This window comes from Macrotis lagotis, chromosome X, assembly GCF_037893015.1.
Source record: "Macrotis lagotis isolate mMagLag1 chromosome X, bilby.v1.9.chrom.fasta, whole genome shotgun sequence".
NCBI classification, from domain to species: Eukaryota; Metazoa; Chordata; class Mammalia; order Peramelemorphia; family Peramelidae; genus Macrotis; species Macrotis lagotis.
In genome coordinates, this window is record NC_133666.1 from 250853003 (window position 1) to 250868735 (window position 15733).

At 37.1% G+C, this 15733-nt stretch overlaps 1 protein-coding gene across 2 annotated transcripts in view; it reads right to left on the reverse strand.

The window, feature by feature from the left end:
* Positions 1 to 15733, reverse strand: part of SERINC5 (serine incorporator 5) — a 108555-nt gene that overhangs the window by 21654 nt on the left and 71168 nt on the right. For both annotated transcript variants that reach the window (XM_074202687.1, XM_074202686.1), the window contains exons 6-8: positions 14000 to 14211; positions 8761 to 8856; positions 5683 to 5806 (exon numbers count right to left, since the gene is read on the reverse strand). In XM_074202687.1, the coding sequence (XP_074058788.1) occupies positions 5683 to 5806; positions 8761 to 8856; positions 14000 to 14211 (432 nt within the window). The remainder of the gene's footprint in view (positions 1 to 5682; positions 5807 to 8760; positions 8857 to 13999; positions 14212 to 15733) is intronic.

Consider the following 15733-nt stretch of genomic DNA (forward strand, 5'->3'; position numbering starts at 1 on the left):
TTCTTGGGAATTGTCTCTAGTGAATCACCAGTGATCCTTCCCATTCAGAAACGTCCCATGATTGCTGATTATGTTCTCTTACACAATGTCAACATAAGTTCTGTCCCATCTTTGGGTAAAAGTTAGCTTCACACAAACCCGTGGGTTCACATTTAGGTCCTTCAGTCCTTTATCTTTGGTAACAGTCATAAGTTTTTGAACATTGTCCTCTCCCCTACCTCCTTCCTTTTTTGGTATTGGTAGAAGGAGGACTAGATAGGAAAAGAGGAAAAGATACTGGTTTCTTCATCTGCAAAATGAAGATAATAATATTTCTCAGGGTTGTTGGGAGGATCAATGAGATAACACGTAAAAAGTACTTTGTAAACCTTGAAGTGTAAATAAATGCTAGCTATTATTATGATGATTGTAGTCAATCTAGATAACCAGTCATCAACATTTTAGCTGTAGTTTCCATGTCATATACAGACTCAAAAGTTAGAATTGCAAACAAAGACTCCCTTAATGGCAACTTACATGACTGCCCTAATGACATCTTAAATATTAATTACATGTGTGCATACTACAGTAAAAAGTAGGTTGAAATTAGAACTGGAAATCCTATATTAAAATCTATCATAGCTATGATTATACATATATAACCTATATCAGACTACTCAGTCATGGGGAGGGTAGTGAGAGAGGTAGAAAATTGTAGAACTCCAAACCTTTCATAAAGGTGAATACTGAAAACTATCTTTGCATGAAATTGAAAAAATAAAATGAAATAATATTCAAAATCCATTGTAGTCCTACATAATTGCCTTCTGGACCATCTCAGAGATACAACATAACTCAAAATATGAATTAATTAGTCAATGAATGTTAGACTTATTTACTACCCTTATAGTAGGTTTTTAGAACTTGAGGAATGGTTTGTGAAAATTTAATCAAAAATCATCAAATGACTTCAAGACAATCTGAGTAGGGAAGAGTCTCTCAGATTTCAAACTCATGGTCATCATCCTAAATTCCCTAGTAAGGTTCATATCCATATTTGTTGTTGTTCAGTCATTTAAATTGTATTTTATTCTTCATGATCTTATTTTGAGTTTTCTTTGCAAAAAGATTGTTATTTTCTCCTCTAGCTCACTTTACCAATGAGGAAACTGAGGCAAATAAGGTTAAGTAACTTGCCCTGGGTTAGTGTATCTGAGGCCAGATTTATTTTTTGGTTTTTGCAAGACAATGGGGTTAAGTGAATTGCCCAAAGTCACACAGCTAGGTAATTATTAAATAACTGAGGTCACATTTGAACTCAGGTACTCCTGAGGTACTCCTGACTCCTGGGCTGGTGCTCTATTCATTGTGCCACCTCACTGCCCCTGGGGCCAGATTTTTAACACAGATAGATGAGTCTTCCTGACTCTAGGTTCAGGTCTTTATCCACTGTATCATTGAACTGCCTTCCCCTACTCTATCCATATTAAGTGGTTACTAGCCTGAAAACTCCCTATGTAGTTTTTTAATTAATTTTCCAATTACATGCAAAGATAGTTTTCAACATTACTCCTTTAGCAAATTTTTCAGTTCCACATTTTTTCTACTCCCCCTTTCCCTCCCCCTCCTTACAGCAGGAAACAATTTGAAATAGGCTGTATATGTATAATTGGTTTTAACATAGTTCCATATTAGTCATGTTGTGAAAGAAGATTTAGAACTAAGGAGGGAAAAACCATGAGAAAGAAAGAAAAAACATCAAAGAAGTTCTAAAAAGTACAAACTCCATGGGTTTTTCTCTGAATCTGGATGGCATTTTCCTTAACAGTTCTCTCAGTTTTGCCCTTGATCACTGGAGAAGTTGCTTCCTTCATAACGGATCATCACACAATGTTGCTGTCGATGTGTTCAATGTTCTCCTGATTTTGTTCACTTCATCCATATCAGTTCATTCAAATCTTTCCATGCTTTTCTGATATCAGGTTGCTCATGATTTCTTATAGAATAAGAGTACTCGATAACATTTATATATCATAGCTTCTTCAGCTATTCCAATTGATAGGTATCATAAGGAGTATTTTCACAAAATTTCACAATTAATTAGCCTTAGATCTATTTTTGCTTTTGCTTTATCTGGGATCAGGATTGCTACCCCTGCTTGCTTGCTCTCTCTCTCTTTCTTTTAACTTCCACTGGTTTGTGATAAATTTTGCTCTAGTCTTTTAACTTTACCTTTTGTGTATCTCTGCTTCACATGTGTTTCTTGTAAACAACATTGTGGGATTCTGGTTTTTAATCCTCTCTGCACTCTGCTTCCATGTTATGGGAGAGTTCATTCCATTCACATTCACTAGGATTACTAATTCTGTCTTTCCCTCCATCCTAGCTTTCCCCTATCTTTTCTCTCTCCTTTATTCTTATCCCTCCTCACCAATATTTTGTTTCTAACTGCTACCTCTCTCAAACTGCCTAGTCTTCTTCCCTTTTCTTCTCCCTCTTTTCACTTTATTTTTATTTTAACTTTAACTTTACCTTTACTTTTCCCTTTCCTTCTATCAGTTTCATCTTCCCCTTTCTGTCCCTGCCCCCCCTTTTCTGTAGAGTAGGATACAATTTTAAATTGGTTAATTTTACTTTTAAAATAAATTGCTTTCCCATTCCAGTTGATTAATTTTACTTTTTGATGAGTTACATTTCTTTCCAATTAGTTAATTTTACTTTTAAAGAGCTTCTTCTTTTCTTTTTCTATTTGGCCAATTTTATTTTCAAAGGTACTGTTTCCATCAGTCAATTTTTCATAATTCTCTTGCATGACTCTCATTTTTCTTCTTTTTTTTGTTTTTGTTTTTTGCAAAAAAAAATGGGGTTAAGTGATTTGTCCAAGGTCACACAGCTAGGTAATTATTATGTGCCTGAGATCAAATTTGAATTCAGGTCTTCCTGACTCCAGGATGGGTGCTCTATCCACTGTGCCACCTAGGTGCCCATGATTCTCACTTTTCTTCTTTCTCTCTCTCTCTCTATTTTTTTTTTTTTGGTTTTTAAAATCCTTTTTGAGCTCTTCCATAAGCTTTTTGGATTTTAGACCAATTCAAAAACTCTTCTGAGGTTTCATATGTAGGCAATTTGTCACTGCTTTCCTCTTCTGAGATGTGTTTTTATCGAATATTAGCTCTTTTTAAGTAGCATTTTGGGGTTTTTTTTTGCTCATTTTGATAGTTGAGCTCTGTTCCTAGGGCACAGAGGGTAGAGTCCCAAGCTTTTAGTGCTGGGGCCTGGGGTTTGCCTAGGGCATTGCCTATATTTCAGTTGCTAGAGGTTTGTTCCATGCATTAGAGTAGCCCAACCCTGTCCCACCTGTTACTCCAGCAGTTCTGGGGCTTGAACTTTGTTTTCCAAGCTGGGGTTATGACTCACTGCCAACCTGCTGCACACCACTGGTTTACTGAGTCTGGACCTGAGCTGTACTGAAGCTGAGCCTCCCGTGGACTTCCCAGCTCTCTCACCTATCCTGTGCTACAAACATCCCTTTTACTCACATAAGATAGACCTTTATTGATGTTCCTACATGAATTTCATGAACTCCATCTTGAATTGAGAACTTATTTCACTCTTGTTTTTGTGAGTTCTGTAGCTTTAGGCTTCTTTGTTTAGAGGCTTCATTTAAAGTTGATTATAGGAAAGCTCCAGGAGCTTCCTAGCTCTATGGAATTTTAATTGCTTTTCACTCTCCTTTGCTTTCACCCCTAAAATCTTTCTTCCTGTCTCCTCAAGTATAACTTTAAAGATAACCTGGTTCCAGTCTCATAGCACCTGAGAGAGTCTTGATTAGATCTTTTCCATTCTTTACCTACCTGCCTTAAACACCTCAAGCAGATGGTCAAAGGTAGACATTTCAATACTATCCCTCTTATCCCTTTCAACCAGTTATGATATTCCCACATCTCAACATCTAGCTCTGAAAGTATACTAACAGATTGCATTTTAAAGTTCACCACCAATCACCAGCCCAGAACCCTAGAAAAATAAGAAATTTAACATGCATTAGAGATGGGACTTTTCCTAAGCAAAAGGGGAGAAGCTGAGGAACCACCTCTGGAATTGTCCCATCATGACCTCAATTACTTTGCAGACTTGGAATACCATAGGCCTTCCTCTCCACTCCAGTCCTCCTGAGGCCTCAATTGGTTGTAGAGAATTTCCTCTAATAAGACCCCCTGGAATATATGTTTTGTACACAGGTTTTCTCCTTTTCCCTCCCTTAGCAGGGATGATGATCTATCATTTAATCTTTCATCTAAAGGGTCTTTGTTACCAAATATAAGTTAAAATGAGTAGCAGAAATAAACAAGTCTCCTTATTTAAAAAAATAAACAAAACCTTAGCATTCATACAGGAGTTCTCATTCAAACCACTCAAGTCAGTGGTCCTAATTCACCAGCTCTGACATTTACCAGCTGTATGAACATATCTATTTATCTCTCTAAGCCTTTATCCACCCCACCCCTTAAAAATGAGAGGGGTATTTATTACATGACTTTTAAGGTCTAATCTACCTCTAAATTCTTTGAGGCCCCCTTCCCTCCCATTACTACAGCAGGGGAAAAGATCACAAAGAGCAGAGTAGAGAGGGAACCAGATGTGACAACAGGGTGTGAATGTTGACCTCTAGAATAAGTAATTTAACTTTTCACTCCCTTTTCCTGATCTCTTCATTCAAGTTATTATTATTTTTTCAATGGCAGAAGAAATCAGTTTGCTGGTTGGTTGGTTGGTTCTTGTCCTTCTTTTTGAAAAAGAACAAAATAGCAACACTACGTTTGAGACAAATTACAGTGTGTCTGACTATGGCTAATCAGACTAATAAGAACTCGAAATGCTCTACTCAGGTTGGGAACAAATATTCCACGTGAACACCTGGGCTGGGTACTTAAAACCTACACATATCACATTTTCTTTGAGCTGCTTCAATTCTGCCCTCCTCAGAGTACAGCACCCTCACTGACTGAAGGCACGCCATACTGGATGGTTCTGTACCAGTGTCTCCCATGCTGTACATAAATTCTATTTGTTTTTCAATGAGGCCTTCAGGGTGTCATGGTATCACTTCTTCTGACTTCCATTCTTCTGAGCACTTGCCCAGTGTGAATTTGGAGCAAATCACATCAGGGAAAAAAGACATGACTTTACCAGTACATAGCAGAGAAGCACCATGCTCACATGCCTTGCCTGAGGAGGTCCAAGTCTATTGGAATGTTGCATCATAGATTTTTGCATTAAAGAAAAGACAATTTCTCATCTTTTCTAGAGAGCATACCTAATAATAGCATGTGCAGTCTCATATACCATCTCTATCAATATCAAAAGAAACATTTTTGGATGCTAAAACTGCTAAAACTTTCCTTTTCCTACTCCCCAACTCAATATATGTGGTACTTCAAATGGAGTCAACTGGGAGTCCTTGGAACAAAGATGTTAGTCAATGGAAGTATAAACACCAACTTTCCTTTCTTTGATTCATCCCCTAGGAGAATAAGAAACCAGAAGAAAAAATGTCTATCCCTATCATTCTCCTTTCATTTCTAGCACCACCAACTAAATTGGCACTTGCAACTTCATGACCCTGGTTCACCTGATTCAAAGACACCCCCCCCCAAGAGCCTCTCTCTTAAGTCCTCAAGGCTGCCAAGTGCAAGTACTTACCAAGAGTATAAGATGCAAGCAAAGAGCAGTGTGGTACCCAGGCTTGTGACCAGAAGTTCATCATCAGAGGAGCCATCAACAAAGTTAGGTGAACACAATGTTATGTTCTTTTGGTTTATGAGGACTTGAAGGAAAAACAGAGTAAATATAGTCAGTGAGGAGCAATTCTTCCATCAGCTCACAAAAGAAGATGACAAAGTTCAGGGAAAAGTTAACCCAGCTTTTGAAAGTCCCTTGGAAAGCAAGGAGATCAAATCAGTCACTTCTTAAAGGAATTTATTTTGACTATTAACTGGATGAACAAATAATGAGGTTGAAGCTTAAAGGCTTTGTGCACATAATAAGAAGATAAGATTTACTGGAAAAGACCCTGATTTGGGGAAAACTTGAAGATAAAAGGAAAAGGGAACAGCAAAGGATGAGATGAACAGTATCATGGAAGCAACAATTTGAATAGTCTTTGGAAAATAGTGAAGGATAAATGGATTTGGTGTGCTATGGTCCATGGAATCACAAAGTTGGACAAAACTGAATAGCAACAAAAACCCAGTTTTTGCTTTCCCTCAGAATTCCAAAGGATGAGCAAAGGGAGAAGATTATACAAAGTCAAAGGATAGACTATGGAATATTTCTCTGGAAAAATAATCAACCCTACCCCCACCCCCAACTTGGGGAACACCAAGAGGAGCTGGCATGCAAGAGATCTGCATCCCCATTTGGAATAAGTCTTTGGACTCTGTTCTGTCTGGGGGCTGCCCTAAAGACAAGCTGAAGGGACCATGAGTCTTACAGTTCCAAAAAACAAGCTCCTGTCCCATCTTGGCTAAAGAAGATGAAGAAATCCACATGCTTTCAGTGAACTCTGTATTAGACAATTTTACTAGACAGTTGGCATCATTTGGGGGTGGGCATCACTTTTTCTTAAAAATCTATTTATTATTCCAACTACATGCAAAGATAGTTTTCAACATCTATTTTTTGGTGAGGTTTTGAGTTCCACATTTCTCTCTCTCTCCATTCTCTCCCTCTTCCCCTTGACAGCAAGTTATCTGATATAGATTTTACATGTATTAACTATGGTAAATATATTTTCATAATAGTCATGTTGTGACAGAAGAATCAGAACAAAAGGGAACAAAAATCACAAAAGGGGAACAAAAAAGCATAAAACAAAATTTTTAAACTGAAAATGTGTGTTTTGGTTTGCATTAAGACTCCACAGTTCCTTTTCTGGATATAGATGATATTTCTACCACAAACACTTTAGAATTGTCTTTAATCATTGTACTCCTTGAGGAGAACTAAGTAAGTCATAGTTGATCATCAAACAATAGCGGGTACAATGTTCTCCTGGTTCTGCTCACTTCCCTTAACATCAATTCATGTAAGTCTTTCCAGGCTTCACCTTAATCAAGATTTCTTACACAATAAGAGTGTTCCATCACATTCATATATAATAATTGTTCCAACTATTCCTCAAATTGATGGGCATCCCTTCAATTTCCAATTCTTTTCCACTAAAAAGAGAGCTGCTAGAAATATTTTTGTACAAGTGAGCTTTTCCCCTTTTTTTATGATTTCTTTGGGATACAAACCAAGTAGTGGTATTGCTGGATCAAAAGGTATGCACAGTTTTATTAGGTTAGCATCATTTTATAAGCTACTTCTCTGTAAATACCATGTAAAGCAATTGCCTTTATTTCGTTAATACTTCTGTACCTCCTAAGAAGGAGGCAGGATAGTTAAAGAAAATATTTAAAGACAGGCCCTTAAAAAAACCTTATCTGAAAAGTTACATCAACCACTATATCATAACATGTAACTTCCTTAATAATACTCAATGTCCTGGCCCACACAATTCTGAATACAGACGTTACTAGCTCTAACCACAAAAATTTAACATAGATCTGAAATACCCTAGAAACCACTTCACAAACATTCAAATTCTAGGTATCTTAAGATGAACTGAAATTATTATTAGCAATTTAAAAATAGTTGTGTACACAGTGGTTTAGAGTGTTGGTTTTCAGACCAATGGAAAAAAAAATTTTTTTTTAATAGCATGGATTTCAGCCACAGATAGGCTTTTTTTCTGTCTAAGTAGAGTCATTTGAAATTAAAAGTAAATGTGCAGCTAGTGCAGCACTCCAAACATTATACCATAACCAAGGAGTGCAACAGTCAAAACCTTAGGTCTAAAATGCCAAAAAAGAAATTAGATTGAAGCAAAATAGGATGTCCTCTTTTTAATGAATGCTAGTGTTTTAATAACATGATCTGAATCTTCTACCTGCAGCCCTTCCTCTTTTGAACAGATACAAAAGGGAAAAAAAGGCATGATAAGACACCGAGCCTTCCAAAATTCTCTCAATCCAAGAGGGAAGGATGCAGACTACTGTGAAGGTTATTGAATTTTAAGTTCCAGATAGCAGGATATTTCTCTATTTTATGCACAAGCCAAACTTAAGCTTTTATACTTTGATAAAGATGAAATCACTACTTTTCCTAAAATGAAAATGAAGGACTTGAAGTTCAGAGCGGGGGAAAAAACTCAGAACTTTATTTGCAAGGTTTAATCTTTGTTCAAAGCAAAATTTCTGTTGTTGTTTAGATCTTGATTCTTTGTGACCCCATTTGAGGTTGTCTTGGTAAAGTTTGCCACTTCAGTCTTCAGTTCATGTGACCGAGGAAGAAACTGAGGTAAACAGAATTGAAGGATTTGTCCATGGTCCCAAGGCCAGATTAGAAACTAGCTATATTTTCTAATGTTCTTACTAAAGCAACTTTTGGTAAAGTCAACCACTTAGAATAAGGCTCCTATTTAAAGGAGACTTCCAAACAGATATAAAACCAGTCAACAAATAAAAAGAGCTGCCAGTTTTCCAGTTTCAGAACATCCAAGGGAAAAACAAGTAGTTGTCATTTATGTATTCACAATTAAGGATTTCATTAGCTTAAAAAGACCTAACAACTCATTTGAATTTTTATGTTTTCCAACAACTTATAAATATGAAAGAAAAGTCCTTCCCCCACAAATAACACATACTCAACATAGGTAATTAGCCAAGCATCACTTACCTGTCTCCACAGGTTTGCTGGAGAGAGCTGAGAAGGTGAGATATGAGACATAACAGCTAATGATGCCTGACTGCAGTAAGCCAGAGTTAGGCTGCCCTGAAAACAGAGAGCAGATCCATGATCAAGAATCCCCAGAAGCCAACTGGCCCAACTCCTTGATTTTATAGAAACTAAGACCTAAGGTCCCAAAATTCATCAAGAACAGGGTGGATCTCAGACTCCAAATTCAAATGTTTTATGCTGTACCATGCTGTTATAGAAATGGTACTAACATCTAGAAAGGGGAATCATCATTTTTTTTTTCTATTGGACATCCTTTGAATTCAAGTTTCCAGACTCCTAACAAAACTTCCTGATTCTGAGATTAAAGACCTGCCATAGTTGGAGAGGAATTGGGGAGAAGGAAATTACAGATATTCTTTTCTTTTTGTTTGTTTTTGTTTGTTTGTTTTTTAGATTTTTGCAAGGCAAATGGGGTTAAGTGGCTTGCCCAAGGCCACACAGCTAGGTAATTATTAAGTGTCTGAGGCCAGATTTGAACCCAGGTACTCCTGACTCCAAGGCTGGTGCTTTATCCACTATGCCACCTAGCCGCCCCCAATTACAGATATTCTTACACAAAAGTTGTTTTCTACTATTAACTAGAATTTTTAAAGATAATTAACTTCAATAAATTTTTAAATTCATATTTATCTATTTAAATTTAAATTATTTGCTATATTGTTTATTTTATTTCAAGTACTCTTTATTAAAATATATTTAAGGGAAACTTGTGCAAATGCAAAGTTGAACTATACCATGGCCTACACTGCTACAGTTTTTTGCCAATACCTCTGATAATGATGCTTAAATATAACCTGCCCCAAGGGCATCCTGAAACCTAATCTGGTTCCCAAGTACATTATAAGAAAAATGTCACTTCAATTATTATTAGAGATCCCTGATGGCTCAATTGAGTAAGTAAGAGACATCTTGGGAGGAAATCACTACAAATTCTATTCCATAGCTATATGCACATCAGACCCCTGGGAAGAGAGGTTAAGTCATCTGTTTCTTCATCTGTAAAGGGACAAAGGCACCAGTACTTGATAAAATAAAGAACAAAACTGGTGCCAACTAAGAAAGAAATCTACTGGGATCCAGAATCCAAAAAGAAAAATGTGCCTGGATCCAAAGATTCTGGATTTCAAACTAATAGGTTGATTCATTTACAATTCAGAGTCATTAGCTCCTACAGAGGAACATTAAACTTGTTTCATGACTAATCATGTTTGTTGTGATTTTTTGGATATATGATGATACTACAATTATGACAAAGGACTGGCAAATTACCCATCTTGCTTCTGAATTTTTAAAAATGAAACACGCATTTTTATTTTCACTAACCTCTAATTATATTTAGCATTTTCTTCTATCATGAATTTTTAAAAAAGTACATCATTATTCCTGAGAAGAGGTCCTTAAGCTTCACCAGGCTGCAACTGCAGTCCATGACATTTAAAAAAAAAGGTTGCTCTAAGTCACAATGACTTTTATCCGAGAAGGACACATGTGAGAATTATCCATGACAGTCAAGTGCGTAGGAAAAACACTCTCACTTAAAATAGTGAACTTTAAATCCAAACTTCCCTGGGTTCCTAGAAACTTGTAGATTAGTTAATAAATCAAACCTAATAATTTATTAGCCTCTAAGACACTCAAGGACAAAAGTTTATTCTCTTGACTACATTTTCTTCCATCCTCTTAAACTTCATCTCCAGCTGTTATGGAGGAGTCTGACCACAAAATCATGTCATATTTTTCTTTACCCTAAAGATAAAAGTGCCGACTTAGATCATCAAAAATATGAGGAGAGTTCTAGGATTAAAGTAAATTTAACTATCTCCTAATACATTATTTCTGAAATGAAAAAAAAATGCTGTCAGTTTCCAATTGTAGAAACTATCAGGACTACTACATGACTACAGGTAACTAGGAGAATAGGAGTTTGAGTGAACAATTATCAGTAATAAGTCACACAGGTCTTTCCAGATCTCTAAGCCCTCCAAATTCCTTAAAGACAAGAACTATTTGTATCTTTGAATATCCAGCACATAATAGAATGCCTGACAGTGGGAAGGTTCTTAATAAAATCTGGTCTTCCAACTTTTCTTTTCTTTTCTTTTCAGGTTTTTGCAAGACAATGGAGGTAAGTGACTTGCCCAAGGTCAGACAACTAAGTAATTATTAAGTGTCTGAATTTGAACTCAGATCCTCCTGACTCCCAGGCTAATGCTCCAACCACTATTCCACCTAGCTATCTGGACTTTCAATACTTTCAAAGTATTTTGTTATCTACCATCTTATAACTCAAAAATGGGTAAGAATAGGTGGTCATCCTCACACCTCTCAAACTGGTCAACATGACCAGAAAGGACAATGAAGGGTTGTGGGAAATCTGGTGGTGCTGTGAACTCATCCAACCTTTCTGGAGAGCAATTTGGAACTATGCCCAAAGGGCAACAAAAATGTGCCTACCCTTTGATGCAGCAATACTGCTACTGGGTCTATACCCTGAAGAGATGATGAAAAAGGGTAAAAACATCACTTGTATAAAAATATTCATAGCAGCCCTGTTGGTGGTGGCAAAGAATTGGAAATCAAGTAAATATCCTTCAATTGGGGAATGGCTTAGCAAACTGTGGTATATGTATGTCATGGAACACTATTGTTCTATTAGAAACCAAGAGGGATGGGAATTCAGGGAAGCTTGCAGGGATTTGCATGAACTGATGCTGAGTGAGATGAGCAGAACCAGAAAAACACTGTACATCCTAACAGCAGCATGGAAGTGATGATCAACCCTGATGGACTCGCTCATTCCATCAGTGCAATAATCAGGGACAATTTGGGGCTGTCTGCAAAGGAGAGTGCCATCTGTATCCAGAGAAAGAACTGTGGAGTTTGAAGACCAAGAACTATTACCTTTAATTTAGGGGAAAAGCCCTGATATCTTATTGTCTGATCTTGCTATCTCTTACACGTTATGTTTCTTCCTTAAGGTTATAGGGGCAGCTAGGTGGTGCAGTAGATAGAACACCAGCCCTGGAGTCAGGAGAACCTGAGTTCAGATCCAGCCTCAGACACCTAATAATTACCTAGCTGTGTGGCCTTGGGCAAGCCACTTAACCCCATTGCCTTGCAAAAAACCCCAAAAAGGATATGATTTCTCTCTCATCACATTCAATTTGGATCAATGTATAACATAGAAACAATGTTAAAGACTGACAAATTGCCTTCTGTGTGTGGGGGGGGAAGGGAAGTAAGATCAGGGGAAAAACTGTAAAACTCAAAATAAATAAAATCTTTATAATTCAAAAAAAATTGAATTTAAACAGTGAAAAAAAAATAGGTGGTCATAGTCCTTTTTACAAGTGGGGAAAAAAAATAACACCAGAATAAGTTAAGTGATTTGTCTAAGGGTACACATTTTGTTAACTGACAAAATCAAGTTTAAATACCAAAGTCTTACTTCACTGTGTTTGTATCTCTGGAAGCTAGCATGTATTACACAAATACTTACTGATTAAGCAATCATAATCCTGATAGACTAATGCTATTCTTTATCTTCTGAAACTGTAAATACTATCTATCTATAGATATATATATAAAATACATACATATATACACACATGTATTATGTACCATATACACATACATGCATGTTTCATGTATGTATATATATAAACATATTATATATGTATTGTATATAGAGAATATATATTGTATATTGTAAATATTATAAATTTCCCCTAATTTATGGCCAATAGGCTCTAAGAATAGTTAAGTTGCTATATAGATAATAACATATTTACATGTGGCTCATTTCTCATTGTGCAGGTATTTTTGAAAAGCTCTGTTTTGGAGAGAAAGCCAAACTAGTGGGAGGTTTCAAAGAAAATAGTTATCCCTTCCATATCTTGACTTTCAACATATCATGGGTTGGTATAAAGAATTAAATGGGGGAGTTTTGCAGAAGTCATAGACAGCACAGAGCCTATGTATGACCAAATATTTAGCCCAAATCTTGCAATAAGGTACTGAAAATCATCCATAGATGAAAAAGAAAAAAATTCAGAACTCTTCTCTGGTATAAAGGGAGAGCCAAGAAATCTTACATGGGCTTTCCAGATTACTCCCCAACACGTGGAAGAAGAAACTATAAGTATTTTTTACTCTTGAATTATTCACTCAGGAATCTTAGAACCTAGAAGGTGAGGGTTTCAAAGAGATAAATTTGCAACTGGCCCTGCTGAAGCTAGGAGAAACAGGATCTTCTGAGACCAGCTCTGCCCCATTACTCTCCAGCCCAGGATTAAGTTTTCCTCCTGCCCCAGTCACTACATTCTAGGACCTGATATCCAAAGACAAGCTATATTATAGCCAGGAAATAAGGTATTTACCCAATCCACCCAAGTTTCCCTACATTTATCAGGAATTTGGGTCTGAAGCCCCCTTAAAGGTACCTGGTTCAGTGATGTTGGGAGACAAGGAATACTAAGGTTTTACAAATATTGTCCTAATCGAACCTCACAACAATCACAGGAGGGAGATGCAATTGCCTGATAATAATTACTTCCCATTCTTCAAAAGAGAAATAATAAAAATAATAATAGCTAATATTTATATAGTGCATACATGATTGTCCCTGTGAGCCATAGCTGCAGACCTACAAGCTACACTGCACTAATTGAACTTTGGATGTGTTTAAAGGCAGCAGATGACCTATTTACTTAAAAGGAAACCTGTGGGGAAGTGACTTATGAAGCAAAGAACTATTTATGGTTATTTTGAATATTTCTGATTTTTTACAAGTTCAGTTAATAATCTTGCATTCATCAAATCCTTTCTGAACTGGTACATCTCTGTATGTGCACACCATATTTAGACTACATGTGTAGCATGTAATCTGGGAGCAGAATCTTTCTGGTTCTCCTATAACCAATAACCTAACCACATTAGTGAAAAAATGGCAATACCTGCAAATAGAAATCAATGGAGTTCTAGAGTAAACTCAACTATTTCCCAATACTAGAACCAGATTAAAATGCGACTGGGAAACACTTGACAAAACAATTAAAAATTCATTATAGATCATGTTAATTTATAGTTGTCTAAATCAATATTTGAGTATTGATACCATTGTTTTAGGGCTTACTTGAGGCGGTGGGTGGGGGGTAGTCTTTAGCATCATACTTACGATTTTGTACACAGGGCGAGATGGCCACTAGTGAAATAAGTAGGCAGAGACCTCCATTAATCCCAATGAGAATTTTGTTCTCCACACAGCCTTTGCGCCCTGTGTAAAACCAAACCATCAAGAGCAAGGCACCCACAGTGATTGTGTACATGAGGAGAGTCACCAGGGCCAAAAAGGCATACCAGATTTTGTTCTGAGCTGTGCCTGCAGTCCTATTTCCAAGAAAGGGAGAGGAAGATTGGATTAGTCAGAGGATCATTTGTCTTATAATACACTCTTGGGGTAATGAATAGTTTGTATTCAACCCCAGGATGATGTAAGGAGTAATACAAAAGGCCCACACTGGCTTTCTAAAATAAATGTGCCTCATGACCATGCTAGAGGGGCTGGGAAATGTTTGGCCTAAGAAAACTTATAAATGCCCACTGGAAACAGCTTTGGCCTTCTACTTTTTTTTTCTTTTTTCTTTTTGCAAGGCAATAGGCTTAAATGATTTGCCCAAGATCACACAGGTAGGCAATTACTGTCTGAGGCCAGATTTGAACTCAGGTCCTTCTGACTCCAGAGCTGGTGCTCTATCTACTTTACCAGCTAGCTGCCCCTGGTCTTCTACTTCTGACCAGGCAAAGTCTGCCCCCACCCCCCACCCCCACCATTGCCTTCAATAAATGTTCCTATTCAGAATTTTGGGGTTATGTAAATAAGGATGTTTTCACTCTGGGATATCTTCATGGAGTCCTGGAAGGGAAACCATTAATTACAATGTCATCATTAAAAGTTTTGGCACAAGATGATTAAGGCCATCCTTCAAGGCTCTGTTTTAAGAAGTTTTCCTTATTATTCAAGTATTCTAGTAGTTATATTAAGTCTTATCAGGTCATTCTCCTGCTCAAGGAGCTTCAATGGCTAGCTCCTTACTGCTTCTAAGATAAAAAAAAATAGCTAATATTTATGTAGTGACTCCATTGTATCAGAACCACTATACAAAGAGCTTTACAATTGTCATCTCATTTGATCCTCACAACAGCCCTGTGAAGTGGGTGCTATCATTATGCTCATTTTACAGATGTCACTGAGGCAAATAGAGGTTAAGTGGCTTGCCCAGGGTCAGACAGCTAATAAGTACCTGAGGCTAGATTTGAACTAGGATTTTCCTGACTTCGAGTCTAACTCTCTGTCTACTGCATCACCAACAAAGTCCCCTTGGCTTTTAAAGTTCTTCACCATCTAGCTTCCAGGCAGATTACACATTCCTCCCCTTTACACACTCCACATTCCCACATTTGGACCAGAGGCATCATCTATCTATTCTTATCACATCTCCTTTCTCCAAGCTTTTTTTTTTTTTTTTTTTTTTAGTTTTTGCTAAGCAATGGGGTTAAAGTGGCTTGCCCAAGGCCACACAGCTAGGTAAATATTAAGTGTCTGAGGCCAGATTTGAACTCAAGTACTCCTGACTCCAGGGCTGGTGCTCTATCCACTGTGCCACCTAGCCGCCCGCCCCACTTCTCTAAGCTTTAGACACATCATCCCTATAACTTGAGTGTCTTCCTCATTTCACCTCTAGAAACTCATAGATTTCATCAATTCAAGTTTTGATTTCCTTTGTGATACCTTTCCCTGTATTTCCCAGTTATTAGTATATGCCCTCTCCAATTATTTTGTATATTTTTCTATTTATTTATCTGTACAGATGTCACTTCCCCCAATGAACCATGTGTTCCTTTAGAGCAA